At 35.9% G+C, this 14,797-nt stretch overlaps 1 protein-coding gene across 3 annotated transcripts in view; it reads right to left on the bottom strand.

The window, feature by feature from the left end:
- The window catches only part of LOC127438703 (serum response factor-like), a 29,924-nt gene extending 15,772 nt beyond the window's left edge, over positions 1-14,152 (bottom strand). The window contains exon 1 of one of the 3 annotated variants that reach the window (XM_051694499.1): positions 13,126-14,152. In XM_051694499.1, the coding sequence (XP_051550459.1) occupies positions 13,126-13,578 (453 nt within the window). In that variant the 5' untranslated portion in view covers positions 13,579-14,152. The remainder of the gene's footprint in view (positions 1-13,125) is intronic. The other 2 variants (XM_051694498.1, XM_051694500.1) reach the window with 2 other exon arrangements.
- Positions 14,153-14,797: the final 645 nt, after the last annotated feature.

Here is a 14,797-nt window from a genome sequence, read left to right as displayed (position 1 = left end):
CATGTCATGATCTTCATTCCTCAAAATGTAGAAAATGAAGGAAGAGGCACAAGAGAGAGAAAGAGAACTTCAGGAGAGAAAACAAAAAATGAGAGCACATGAAAGAGTAATTAAGGCCAGGACTCTACGCAAGATCGCAAAGGCTGACACAAATGCTTGGCCGATGCGTAACAAGTGTGTGGTCTCATTGTTCATTCTTATTGCACATGCTTGCGTTATTGCGACAGTAAGAAAGAGTTACCATCTGAACTGTCTGTGCCATTAGTTCAGATGGTAGCTAAATATAAATATGTAGAAAGTTTAACTAACTTAACAAACTTGGTCTGCAAAGTTCTTTTTAAACTGTAGCTCTGGCATGATAGTAGTTGACCTGACAGTTTATGCTAATGCACCTATAGCGCCCCTTACTGTAATGCAGTGTGTACTTCTGTTGCGTTAATAAATGGCACAATTTGTAATGCAACGACATGTGAAATCATGATTTCGTAGCAAGAAGCGTTTGCATTCATATACTTTATACCTGCATTGAACACGTTTCAGGTCTATGGCCTCGTCCACACTAAAACGTTTCTGTTTGAAAATGCATTTGTTTCGCTACATTTACGCATCTCATCCACACTAGAATGCTGTTTTTTTTTTTTAAACTGAGCATTTTAAAAAATTCTCTCCATTACCGCATACTTTGGAAAATGTTGACATTAGAAAATGAAGATTAGTTTTCAAACTAAAGTAGATTATTGTGGATGTGGCCTAACACCCTGTCTACACCGGACACGAGCGATATCGCATCGCAACAGCTTGAGGCTGTCTACACTGGATGCGTCGAAACGAACGTTCTACACCGTTTATTTGTCTTGCTGTCATGAGTAGTGCCAGCATGCATAGCACAAATTGGGAGTTTAATGTTGGCGTGGTACGATGCACTCATCCAGTATCGACAGCATCATTGAATATAATGGGAGTGGTTTGCTTTTGTCATGTCGCACCACTCGCGTTTGGTGAAGACATGGTGGAAGAGTATAAACAGGCATGTTTTCAAGGTTTAATACCCCAAAATTATCTTCAGGTGTGACAATTGTGAGCGGATGATATTTCCTAATAACTGAAAAAGTGAAAAAGTTGAAGAGAAAATGATGGGACCCTCCATCTATGATTTAACATTTGTATTTATCTGTGTACTTTTATATTAGCATTCATTAAAAAAGAAAAATGTGCTGTACACCTGACCAGAGTAGTACATGTTTCAAATCACATTTTCAAAAAAAGCAACATTTTATTAGATTTATATATTAGTTTTTAAATATTTATTAGTCATCTTGAGCTCTAGTTATTGTTGCCGTAAGCAATGGTAAACCCAAAAGAGAACTTGGCAGCACCAGACATGCAATGCCTGCAAACGTTTGACATCATCTACAGTAGCACTGCTACAGTAACTACTAAATCTCAGATACCAGAGAACTGTGTCACGTGTTCCTGAAGGTCAGCTGTGGCCTACTGTATGTGGAGCTTAAACCCTCTACACCAAACTCTTCAACTAGATCAGTTCTCAATATGTGCAAATGTATTAACAAATGTCTAATACATTGGTAACCTGATCAGGCATGATGGGCTATTTCTGCGGAGAGAGGAATGAATGACAATTGTGTTAGCAATGACAGATGAGTCACAACAGTTGTGGAAACCACCTACAGTGGACAATTGAAACACTAATAAAGAGTCAAACCTTTATTCTAATCGAGCAGATTGATGCTCATCACAAAGTAAGAAAGGTGTGAGGTTTCTGGTTAGTGTACATGACAGTGTATAAACAGGCTTTCAATGATCTGCTCAGAGAAAATGATCAGTGTCTCTAATCTGGTACTGGAGAAACCTACCCGAGTTCACTTTATTAAATAAACATCTAAACATCAAAAACTGCATTCAGGAAAATAAGACTAAAAAAATAAGAATGTTCTTAGGATACATTGTAATAAGTAAGAAATAAGTAGTAAAACATTCTTAACTGCTATTCTCTTCTTATTTTCTAACTTAAGAAAAAAGTTAATTGCATTTTGTTTTGCCAAACTTTTATTCAACAGCAGTCTTGCTTGTGATAAATTGCTTAATTATTATTATTATTATTACTATTATTGCAGTGAATATTACAGTACATTTTACTATACAGCTGTAATATATTTCAGTACTGTTTAAATTTCAGGCATCTAGATTTTATTTTGATGTCTTTTTTTCCAGAAGCTTCACTTTTTCTAGGTAAACAGTTCACAACAGGGACCAGGGTGATCATTAAAGACTTTAAAGTCACATCTGAAATAATCTCTTTACACTGGCCTTTGAGTCTGACAAATGAAATGTAGGACACCGTTTTGAAGTGTTTTTATTTTAGATTACTGGTGTTTGTCAGTGTGGTAATTTTGCAATGTTGTTATGTTTAAATTGTATTACTGTTAAGCACTTTGGTCAACTCTGTTGTTTTAAATAAAGTTGAGATTAAAGTGCAAATGCTGTGATTTAATTACATAAATGTATTTAGTCTACATGTAATACGTGCTTTACAGTGGATTATTGCTCTGCTGTGTCATCTCATACAACATGAGTGATCCTCAATGTTTGTGGACTTTCCAGTGTTTGAGCAGTCGGTCATTTAAAATACACAGCTCGAATGCGGACTAAGATTGCAGCCTTTTAATAAATCACACTAGGACATGTCATGATTTTAATTTGATTAATAGTCCATTACAGCATTTGAAAGCTGTCGTGCGCGCTGGTACCAGATAGAGTCAGTGCTCGGTACTACCGGTACTGCAGAAACACTAGTATCTACAGGTTATATCTATTTTATTTTAGTATCAACTTGGTACCGAAGAACTGGTACTTCTGACAACACTAGTGGCCTAGTAAAAGTATTAATATAGTATAATACAAGTCTCAGTGTAGTGGTATACAGTGCATCCGGAAAGTATTCAGCGCTTCACTTTTTCCACATTTTGTTATGTTACAGCCTTATTCCAAAATGGATTCAATTAATTATTTTCCTCAAAATTCTACAAACAATACCCCATAATGACAACATGAAAGAAGTTTGTTTGAAATCTCTGCAAATTTATTAAAAAAAAAAAAAAAAAAAAAAAAAAAAAATCACATGTACATAAGTATTCACAGGCTTTGCTCAATACTTTGTTGAAGCACCTCTGGCACCAATTACAGCCTCAAGTCTTTTTGAGTATGATGCTACAAGCTTGGCACACCTATTTTTGGGCAGTTTCTCCCATTCTTCTTTGCAGGACCTCTCAAGCTCCATCAGGTTGGATGGGGAGCGTCAGTGCACAGCCATTTTCAGACGTTCAATCGGGTTCAAGACTGGGCTCTGGATGGGCCACTCAAGGACATTCACAGAGTTGTCCCGGAGCCACTCCTTTGTTATCTTGGCTGTGTGCTTAGGGTCGTTGTCCTGTTGGAAGATGAACCTTTGCCCCAGTCTGAGATCCAGAGTGCTCTGGAACAGGTTTTCATCAAGGATGTCTCTGTACATTGCTGCATTCATCTTTCCCTCGATCCTGACTAGTCTCCCAGTTCCTGCCGCTGAAAAACATCCCCACAGCATGATGCTGCCGCCACCATGCTTCACTGTAGGGATGGTATTGGCCAGGTGATGAGCGGTGCCTGGTTTCCTCCAGACATGATGCTTGCCATTCAGGCCAAAGAGTTCAATCTTTGTTTCATCAGACCAGAGAATTTTGTTTCTCATGGTCTGAGAGTCCTTCAGGTGCCTTTTGGCAAACTCCAGGTGGGCTGTCATGTGCCTTTTACTGAGGAGTGGCTTCCATCTGGCCACTCTACCATACAGGCCTGACTGGTGGAGTGCTGCAGAGATGGTTGTTCTTCTGGAAGGTTCTCCTCTCTCCACAAAGAAATGCTGGAGCTCTGTCAGAGTGACCATCGGGTTCTTGGTCACCTCCCTGACTAAGACCCTTCTCCCCCGATCACTCAGTTTGGCTGGGCGGCCAGCTCTAGGAAGAGTCCTGGTGGTTCCAAACTTCTTCCATTTACAGATGATGGAGGCCACTGTGCTCATTGGGACCTTCAATGCTGCAGAAATTTTTCTGTACCCTTCCCCAGATCTGTGCCTCGATACAAGGTCTACAGACAATTCCTTGGACTTCATGACTTGGTTTGTGCTCTGACATGCACTGTTAACTGTGGGACCTTTTATAGACAGGTGCGTGCCTTTCCAAATCATGTCCAATCAACTGAATTTACCACAGGTGGACTTCAATCAAGTTGTAGAAACATCAAGGATGATCAATGGAAACAGGATGCACCTGAGCTCAATTCTGAGTGTCATGGCAAAGGCTGTGAATACTTATGTACATGTGATTTTTTTTTTTTTCGTTTTTTATTTGTACTAAATTTGCAAAGATTTCAAACAAACTTCTTTCACATTGTCATTATGGGGTATTGTTTGTAGAATTTTGAGGAAAATAATTAATTTAATCCATTTTGGAATATGGCTGTAACATAAAATGTGGAAAAAGTGAAGCGCTGTGAATACTTTCTGGATGCACTGTAGCACTAGTGTTTGTATAGTACTATTACCAGTAGAGTGGTACTAGATTTGGTGTATTACTGAGTGGTATCAGTATATTAGTACTGCACTTAGTACTATTAGTACAGTACTACTATCAGTATAGATATACATTATAGGTATAACCCTAGTTTTGGTACAATACTAGTATGAGTTTAGTGGTATAGAGGTAGTATTAGTACAGCGCAAGGATCAGTAAAGTGGTAAAGCACTAGTAGAGACGGTACTTGTATTAGCATAGTAGTATAGCACTAGTAATTCTATTGTTTTAATATCAGCAAAGTGGTATAGCATGAGTATTCTTATGGTATTTGTTAGTGGTAAACCGATAGTGGGTTTTGCCACTATCGATAACCAAGGTGGGAAAACAGACAGATAGCCGATTAATCAGCCGATAGTTTTTAACATTTATAATTTAAATAAATACTTTACACTCAATGTACAATAGCGCTGAACTTTAGTATTACTTTCCATGGCGATACTTTAATAAATTTCTCCAACACTAGTACCTTCTTTAAAGCCTTTGCCATTTGAAATTAATGAAAATATTAATGAAAATATTACAGGTCAAATGTGTTTGTTGTTCAGTCGTACCTTAAAACACTGCCTTACAAAGTCAAATAGCGACAGTATGCTTCATCACTACTAACAATATTTATTATTTTATTGTCATTTTAAATCTATAAAATGATGAACAAGAAAGAGAGAGAGAAAAAGGGATAGAAAAAAAATCAACTCAAGTCTTTTCTTTTTAAAGGTAATTTTAGAATGGCATTGTCTAAATTATATATAAATGTGCCCTCACATTTAATACAATTTATTGTACAATGACAATGACAAAAACTCCGGCAGCATAAAAAGTTTGCCATTAATGATTGATTTATAACTGATAAGTAACTTAAACATTCACTTAGAAACAAAACCTCTTCAGAGCGCTCATGTTTATAATCTGACTGGAACAAATTGGATGCACCTCTATCCTGAAAAAAAAAAAAACCTCAACGGATATGCACAAATTCATAAGTGACTTTTTTATTTTTTAATTCAAAACAGCATATTAAGAGGAAAGGTACACAGTTTCCATCCTTGACTTTGGAACATTGTTCTAACCATTCGAACAGCTAATGTCCATTTGCCTGTCCTCTCCACCTTGTCAGCATTGCAATTCTCCAGTGCAGCAAATTTCTTATCAAACCACCTTTGGTTGTCTTAAATGACTGATTTATTGTACAATGACATTAATAATAACGTGTATTGTTTACATACCTTGGCTTTTCTCTGTCGATGTTTTAAACCTGTGTTTGAAGCATCCGTCTCTACAAATAGCCTAGTCATGTTGCACAACAAACTCCATGTGGAGTCAGTGATTGTTTTTATTTAACCTCTAGAGCGCACTGTTTTATTGTTGAACCAAGGAGTTCAGACTGTAGTAGAATCCTTCAGCTCCGTCCACGGAGAAATGAAACCGAAAAACTATCGAAGTTGATTTTTTCCAATAGCCGATAGCTAAAAAAAAATGCAACTTTTGGCCCCGATTAATCAGTAAATGCGATACATATCGGTCAACCTGTAGTATTTGTATCAGTACCTTGGTTTAGCATTTGTATTGGTATGGTACTAGTATAAGTAGAGTGGTTTAGCACTATTATTGTTATGGTACTAGTTTCAGTACAGTAGTTTAGCACTAGTTTTGTTATGGTACTAGTATAAGTACAGTAGTTTAGCACTAGTTTTGTTATGGTACTAGACTAGTTTCAGTACAGTGGTTTAGCACTAGTTTTGTTATGGTACTAGTATAAGTACAGTGGTTTAGCGCTAGTTTTGTTATGGTGCTAGTATAAGTACAGTAGTTTAGCACTAGTTTTGTTATGGTACTAGACTAGTTTCAGTACAGTGGTTTAGCACTAGTATTATTATGATACTATTATAAATACAATGGTTTAGCACTCTTATTGTTATGGTACTAGTTTCAGTACAGTGGTTTAGCACTAGTTTTGTTATGGTACTAGTATAAATACAGTGGTTTAGCGCTAGTTTTGTTATGGTACTAGTATAAGTACAGTGGTTTAGCACTAGTATTATTATGATACTATTATAAATACAATGGTTTAGCACTCTTATTGTTATGGTACTAGTTTCAGTACAGTGGTTTAGCACTAGTATTATTATGGTACTAGTATAAATACAATGGTTTAGCACTCTTATTGTTATGGTACTAGTTTCAGTACAGTTGTTTAGCACTAGTTTTGTTATGGTACTAGACTAGTTTCAGTACAGTGGTTTAGCGCTAGTTTTGTTATGGTACTAGTATAAGTACAGTGGTTTAGCACTAGTTTTGTTATGGTACTAGACTAGTTTCAGTACAGTGGTTTAGCACTAGTTTTGTTATGGTACTAGTATAAATACAGTGGTTTAGCGCTAGTTTTGTTATGGTACTAGTATAAGTATAGTGGTTTAGCACTATTATTGTAATGGTACTAGTTCAAGTATAGTGGTTAACACTAGTTTTGTTATGGTACTAGTTTCAGTACATTTGTTTAGCACTAGTATTGATATGGTACTAGCATATGGGTTTAAAACTACTATTGTTATGGTACTAGACTAGTATAAGTAGAGTGGTTTAGCACTATTATTGTTATGGTACTAGTTTCAGTACAGTAGTTTAACACTAGTACTGATATGGTACTAGTATAAGTATAGTGGTTTAGCACTATTATTGTTATGGTACTAATTCAAGTACAGTGGTTTAGCACTAGTATTGTTATGGTACTAGACTAGTTTCAGTACAGTGGTTTAGCACTAGTATTATTATGGTACTAGTATAAATACAATGGTTCAGCACTCTTATTGTTATGGTACTAGTTTCAGTACAGTTGTTTAACACTAGTTTTGTTATGTACTAGTATAAGTACAGTGGTTAAGCACTAGTTTTGTTATGTACTAGACTAGTATCAGTACAGTGGTTTAGCACTAGTATTGTTATGGTACTAGTATAAGTACAGTGGTTTAGCGCTAGTTTTGATATGGTACAAGACTAGTATCAGTACAGTGGTTTAGCACTAGTATTGTTATGGTACTAGTATAAGTACAGTGGTTTAGCGCTAGTTTTGTTATGGTGCTAGTATAAGTATAGTGGTTTAGCACTATTATTGTTATGGTACTAGGTCAAGTATAGTGGTTTAGCACTAGTTATGTTATGGTACTAGACTAGTTTCAGTACAGTGGTTTAGCACTAGTATTATTATGGTACTAGTATAAGTATAGTGGTTTAGCACTAGTATTGTTATGGTACTAGTTCAAGTATAGTGGTTTAGAACTAGTATTGTTATGGTACTAGACTAGTATCAGTACAGTGGTTTAGCACTAGTATTATTATGGTACTAGTATAAGTATAGTGGTTTAGCACTAGTATTGTTATGGTACTAGTTCAAGTATAGTGGTTTAGAACTAGTATTGTTATGGTACTAGACTAGTATCAGTACAGTGGTTTAGCACTAGTATTATTATGGTACTAGTATAAGTACAGTGGTTTAGCACTAGTATTGTTATGGTACTAGTTCAAGTATAGTGGTTTAGAACTAGTATTGTTATGGTACTAGACTAGTTTCAGTACAGTGGTTTAGCACTAGTTTTGTAATGGTACTAGACTAGTGTCAGTACAGTGGTTTAGCACTAGTATTGTTATGGTACTAGTTCAAGTATAGTGGTTTAGCACTAGTATTGTTATGGTACTAGACTAGTTTCAGTACAGTGGTTTAGCACTAGTATTATTATGGTACTAGACTAATTTCAGTACAGTAGTTTAGCACTAGTATTGTTATGGTACTAGTATAAGTACAGTGGTTTAGCGCTAGTTTTGTTATGGTACTAGTATAAGTATAGTGGTTTAGCACTATTATTGTTATGGTACTAGTTCAAGTATAGTGGTTTAGAAAAAGTTTTTTTTTATGGTACTAGACTAGTGTCAGTACGGTGGTTTAGCACTAGTATTGTTATGGTACTAGACTAATTTCAGTACAGTAGTTTAGCACTAGTATTGTTATGGTACTAGTATAAGTACAGTGGTTTAGCGCTAGTTTTGTTATGGTACTAGTTCAAGTATAGTGGTTTAGAACTAGATTTGTTATGGTACTAGACTAGTGTCAGTACGGTGGTTTAGCACTAGTATTGTTATGGTACTAGACTAGTTTCAGTACAGTGATTTAGCACTAGTATTATTATGGTACTAGTATAAATACAATGGTTCAGCACTCTTATTGTTATGGTACTAGTTTCAGTACAGTTGTTTAACACTAGTTTTGTTATGGTACTAGACTAGTATCAGTACAGTGGTTTAGCACTAATAATGTTATGGTACTAGTATAAATACAATGGTTTAGCCCTCTTATTGTTATGGTACTCGTTTCAGTACAGTGGTTTAGCGCTAGTATTGTTATGGTACTAGTAAAAGTACAGTGGTTTAGCACTATTATTGTTATGGTACTACTTTCAGTACAGTTGTTTAACACTAGTTTTGTTATGGTACTACTAGTTTCAGTAGTTGTTTAACACTAGTTTTGTTATGTACTAGTATAAGTACAGTGGTTTAGCACTAGTTTTGTTATGTTACTTGACTAGAATCAGTACAGTGGTTTAGCACTAGTATTATTATTATTAGTATAAGTATAGTGGTTTAGCACTATTATTGTTATGGTACTAGACTAGTATCAGTACAGTGGTTTAGCACTAGTATTGTTATGGTACTAGTATAAGTATAGTGGTTTAGCACTATTATTGTTATGGTACTAGTTCAAGTATTGTGGATTAGAACTAGTATTGTTATGGTACTAGACTAGTATCAGTACAGTGGTTTAACGCTAGTTTTGTTATGGTACTAGTATAAGTATAGTGGTTTAGCACTATTATTGTTATGGTACTAATTCAAGTACAGTGGTTTAGCACTAGTATTGTTATGGTACTAGACTAGTTTCAGTACAGTGGTTTAGCACTAGTATTATTATGGTACTAGTATAAATACAATGGTTCAGCACTCTTATTGTTATGGTACTAGTTTCAGTACAGTTCTTTAACACTAGTTTTGTTATGTACTAGTATAAGTACAGTGGTTAAGCACTAGTTTTGTTATGTACTAGACTAGTATCAGTACAGTGGTTTAGCACTAGTATTGTTATGGTACTAGTATAAGTACAGTGGTTTAGCGCTAGTTTTGATATGGTACAAGACTAGTATCAGTACAGTGGTTTAGCGCTAGTTTTGTTATGGTGCTAGTATAAGTATAGTGGTTTAGCACTATTATTGTTATGGTACTAGGTCAAGTATAGTGGTTTAGCACTAGTTTTGTTATGGTACTAGACTAGTTTCAGTACAGTGGTTTAGCACTAGTATTATTATGGTACTAGTATAAGTATAGTGGTTTAGCACTAGTATTGTTATGGTACTAGTTCAAGTATAGTGGTTTAGAACTAGTATTGTTATGGTACTAGACTAGTTTCAGTACAGTGGTTTAGCACTAGTATTATTATGGTACTAGTATAAATACAATGGTTCAGCACTCTTATTGTTATGGTACTAGTTTCAGTACAGTTGATTAACACTAGTTTTGTTATGTACTAGTATAAGTACAGTGGTTTAGCACTAGTATTGTTATGGTACTAGTATAAGTACAGTGGTTTAGCGCTAGTTTTGTTATGGTACTAGTATAAGTATAGTGGTTTAGCACTATTATTGTTATGGTACTAGTTCAAGTATAGTGGTTTAGAACTAGTTTTGTTATGGTACTAGACTAGTGTCAGTACGGTGGTTTAGCACTAGTATTGTTATGGTACTAGACTAGTTTCAGTACAGTGGTTTAGCACTAGTATTATTATGGTACTAGTATAAATACAATGGTTCAGCACTAGTTTTGTTATGGTACTAGACTAGTTTCAGTACAGTTGTTTAACACTAGTTTTGTTATGTACTAGTATAAATACAGTGGTTAAGCACTAGTTTTGTTATGGTACTAGACTAGTATCAGTACAGTGGTTTAGCACTAGTATTATTATGGTAGTATAGTATATATTGGTAGTATAGTATATATTATAATAGTATTACTAGTAGATATTATAATAGTATTATAAGTATAGTGGTTTAGCACTATTATTGTTATGGTACTAGTTCAAGTATAGTGGTTTAGAACTAGTATTGTTATGGTACTAGACTAGTTTCAGTACAGTTGTTTAACACTAGTTTTGTTATGGTACTACTAGTTTCAGTACAGTTGTTTAACACTAGTTTTGTTATGGTACTAGTATCAGTACAGTGGTTTAGCACTAGTATTATTATGGTACTAGTTCAAGTATAGTGGTTTAGAACTAGTATTGTTATGGTACTAGACTAGTATCAGTACAGTGGTTTAGCACTAGTATTATTATGGTACTAGTATAAGTACAGTGGTTTAGCACTAGTATTGTTGTGGTACTAATTCAAGTATAGTGGTTTATAACTAGTATTGTTATGGTACTAGACTAGTTTCAGTACAGTGGTTTAGCACTTGTTTTGTAATGGTACTAGACTAGTGTCAGTACAGTGGTTTAGCACTAGTTTTGTAATGGTACTAGACTAGTTTCAGTACAGTGTTTTAGCACTAGTATTATTATGGTACTAGTATAAATACAATGGTTTAGCACTCTTATTGTTATGGTACTAGTTTCAGTACAGTGGTATAGCGCTAGTTTTGTTATGGTACTAGACTAGTATCAGTACAGTGGTTTAGCACTAGTTTTGTTATGGTACTAGACTAGTTTCAGTACAGTGGTATAGCGCTAGTTTTGTTATGGTACTAGACTAGTATCAGTACAGTGGTTTAGCACTAGTTTTGTTATGGTACTAGACTAGTTTCAGTACAGTGGTTTAGCACTAGTTTTGTTATGGTACTAGACTAGTTTCAGTACAGTGGTTTAGCACTAATAATATTATGGTACTAGTTTTAGTACAGTGGTTTAGCACTATTATTGTTATGGTACTAGTATAAATACCTTGGTTTAGCACTAGTTTTGTTATGGTACTAGACTAGTATCAGTACAGTGGTTTAGCACTAGTATTACTATGGTACTAGTAAAAGTACAGTGGTTTAGCACTAGTATGTTATGGTACTAGACTAGTATCAGTACAGTTGTTTAACACTAGTTTTGTTATGGTACTACTAGTTTCAGTAGTTGTTTAACACTAGTTTTGTTATGTACTTGTATAAGTACAGTGGTTAAGCACTAGTTTTGTTATGGTACTTGACTAGAATCAGTACAGTGGTTTAGCACTAGTATTATTATTATTAGTATAAGTATAGTGGTTTAGCACTATTATTGTTATGGTACTAAACTAGTATCAGTACAGTGGTTTAGCACTAGTATTGTTATGGTACTAGTATAAGTATAGTGGTTTAGCACTATTATTGTTATGGTACTAGTTCAAGTATTGTGGTTTAGAACTAATATTTTTATGGTACTAGACTAGTATCAGTATTGGTTTAGCACTATTATTGTTATGGTACTAGTTCAAGTATTGTGGTTTAGAACTAGTATTGTTATGGTACTAGACTAGTATCAGTACAGTGGTTTAGCACTAGTATTGTTATGGTACTAGTAGACGTACAGTGGTTAAGCACTAGTATTGTTATGGTACTAGTATAAGTATAGTGGTTTAGCACTATTATTGTTATGTTACTAGTTCAAGTATAGTGGTTTAGCACTATTATTGTTATGGTACTAGTTCAAGTATTGTGGTTTAAAACTAGTATTGTTATGGTACTAGACTAGTATAAGTACAGTGGTTTAGCACTAGTATTGTTATGGTATTAGTTTAAGTATAGTGGTTTAGCACTAGTATTGTTATGGTACTAGACTAGCATCAGTACAGTGGTTTAGCACTAGTATTATTATGGTACTAGTATAAGTACAGTGGTTTAGCACTAGTATTGTTATGGTACTAATTCAAGTATAGTGGTTTATAACTAGTATTGTTATGGTACTAGACTAGTTTCAGTACAGTGGTTTAGCACTAGTTTTGTAATGGTACTAGACTAGTTTCAGTACAGTGGTTTAGCACTAGTATTGTTATGGTACTAGTTTCAGTACAGTGGTTTAGCACTAGTATTGTTATGGTACTAAACTAGTTTCAGTACAGTGGTTTAGCGCTAGTTTTGTTATGGTACTAGACTAGTGTCAGTACAGTGGTTTAGCACTAGTATTACTATGGTGCTAGTTTCAGTACAGTTGTTTAACCCTGGTTTTGTTATGGTACTAGTAGAAGTACAGTGGTTTAGCACTAATATCGTTATAGTATTGTGTGGATTGTTATTATTGTTTATATATTGCTATCAGTAGACTAGTAGTACTAGTGTTGGTATAGTACTAGTATCAGTACTGTAGTTCAGCACTTTTATTCAGTACAGTAAAGTGGTATAGCACTACAAGTGATACAGTACTAATATTAGCTTTGTTTTAGCACTCGTGTCAGTACAGTGGTTTAGCACAAGTTCGAGACTAACATTAACAGGGTGAATGTACCTTCTTCATGATGCCAGTCTTCCTCTTGCTGAAGGTCGTGTATCTCCTCAGCTTGTTGTCAATAAACTCCATCTTAATTTTCACCCGTCCACGCGTTTTCTTGCCTGGTTTTGCCCCAGCTACCCCGCCGGACACTCCTCCATACCCAGCGGACAGACCTCCACCAGCAGACGATACCCCGACCTCCATCTCACTCCTCTCCCGCTTCACTCCTCTCCTGTCCGCCACTGAACTCTCTTCTTCATCCCCCGAATCCGAGTCTCCGTCGGAGGCGCTGAGCAGCACAGCCTGATGATCAGACGGCCTGTCGTCATATCGGCCCCCGTCGGGCAGGTTTATGGCAGAGTTTACAGCCCCTAAAGCCCCAGATGTGCTGCCCACCTGTAGCGGTGTCAACCCCGGGCCGTTACCGGAACGTCCAGCACCCCTGGTAGCCCCGTTTCCCCCCAACATCCCTGACCTGCGACCAGCACTACAGCAGTATGTGGCAGATGAGGAGTATTTACAGCAGATCCCAGATCAGATCGCTTTACCTGATACTGAACTTACTTCACAAATGCTAGGCTAAGAAACATTAGCGCAACTCAACTGACAACTAAACTAAACCCGCGTCTTCCGCTTGGTAAATGCAGTTTATTTAGGGACGGATATATTTCTGTGTGAAAAACAGAATTCAGTTCGCTTGTAAACTGCAAAAACAAACCTCCAAAACTAGCCCTTTACGACCAGCGTACAAAGTTTACAACATGTAGTTTCCGCCTACAGTCCATCAATCAAACCTCAAATGAACTTGCACAGCGCGTGCCAGATATGGAAGCAACTAAACGCGACCGCACATGTACATCCGACAAAAGAACTAGTTCCGTCAGTAACGTCTATATCTGATAATACAAGGCACTTTATATACTGAATCAATGCTATTATGGTCGTATATTACGTATATTACGTTCAGTAATTTATCAGTAATTACTGATAAAAGCCTATTCATGGAACTGAACTCACGAGGACGTTTGTCTAAAGATCTACTTTCCTCCATATAAAGCGAGTCGATGTTGCCATATATGGCGATGGCTGTCCTTGTATGGTGAGTCACAGTGCTGTGCTGCGATTGGTTACGCAAAACTCAGCGACGTTGCTTTTGTCATGCATAGCGCACTGACAAAGCTGCTTGGACTTGAAGACACTATTTGCAATAACAAATATACAGTTTCTAGCGAGAAGTCTGCCATCCGGTGAGTCATATAATTTTTTTTTTTTTTTTTTTTTTAAAGACCAACACTGTGATGTGAGACTGAGTGCTGAGTTTTATTATGCTTTAAAAAAGCACGGATTTTAGCTTTTTGACTGCTACGAATGGATCGATACTCCGTATAACCACCAGATGTCGCTGTTGCACTTTAAATCAATTTCAATGTCTCGTGTGTCTCATCTATCTCATCCAATGACAAGAAGCAACACTTACAGGCAGTTTGCCATTGTCAGCCTTATATAAACATCTTCTACAGTTGAAGTCAGAAGTTTACATACACCTTAGCCAGATACATTTAAACTCAGTTTTTCACAATTCCTGACATTTAATCATAAAAAACATTCCCTGTCTTAGGTCAGTTAGGATCACTACTTTATTTTAAGAATGTGAAATGTCAGAATAATAGTAGAGAGAATGATTCAT

The sequence above is a fragment of the Myxocyprinus asiaticus genome, chromosome 50 (assembly GCF_019703515.2).
Source record: "Myxocyprinus asiaticus isolate MX2 ecotype Aquarium Trade chromosome 50, UBuf_Myxa_2, whole genome shotgun sequence".
NCBI lineage: Eukaryota > Metazoa > Chordata > Actinopteri > Cypriniformes > Catostomidae > Myxocyprinus > Myxocyprinus asiaticus.
This window is presented reverse-complemented; position numbering and strand designations above follow the sequence as displayed.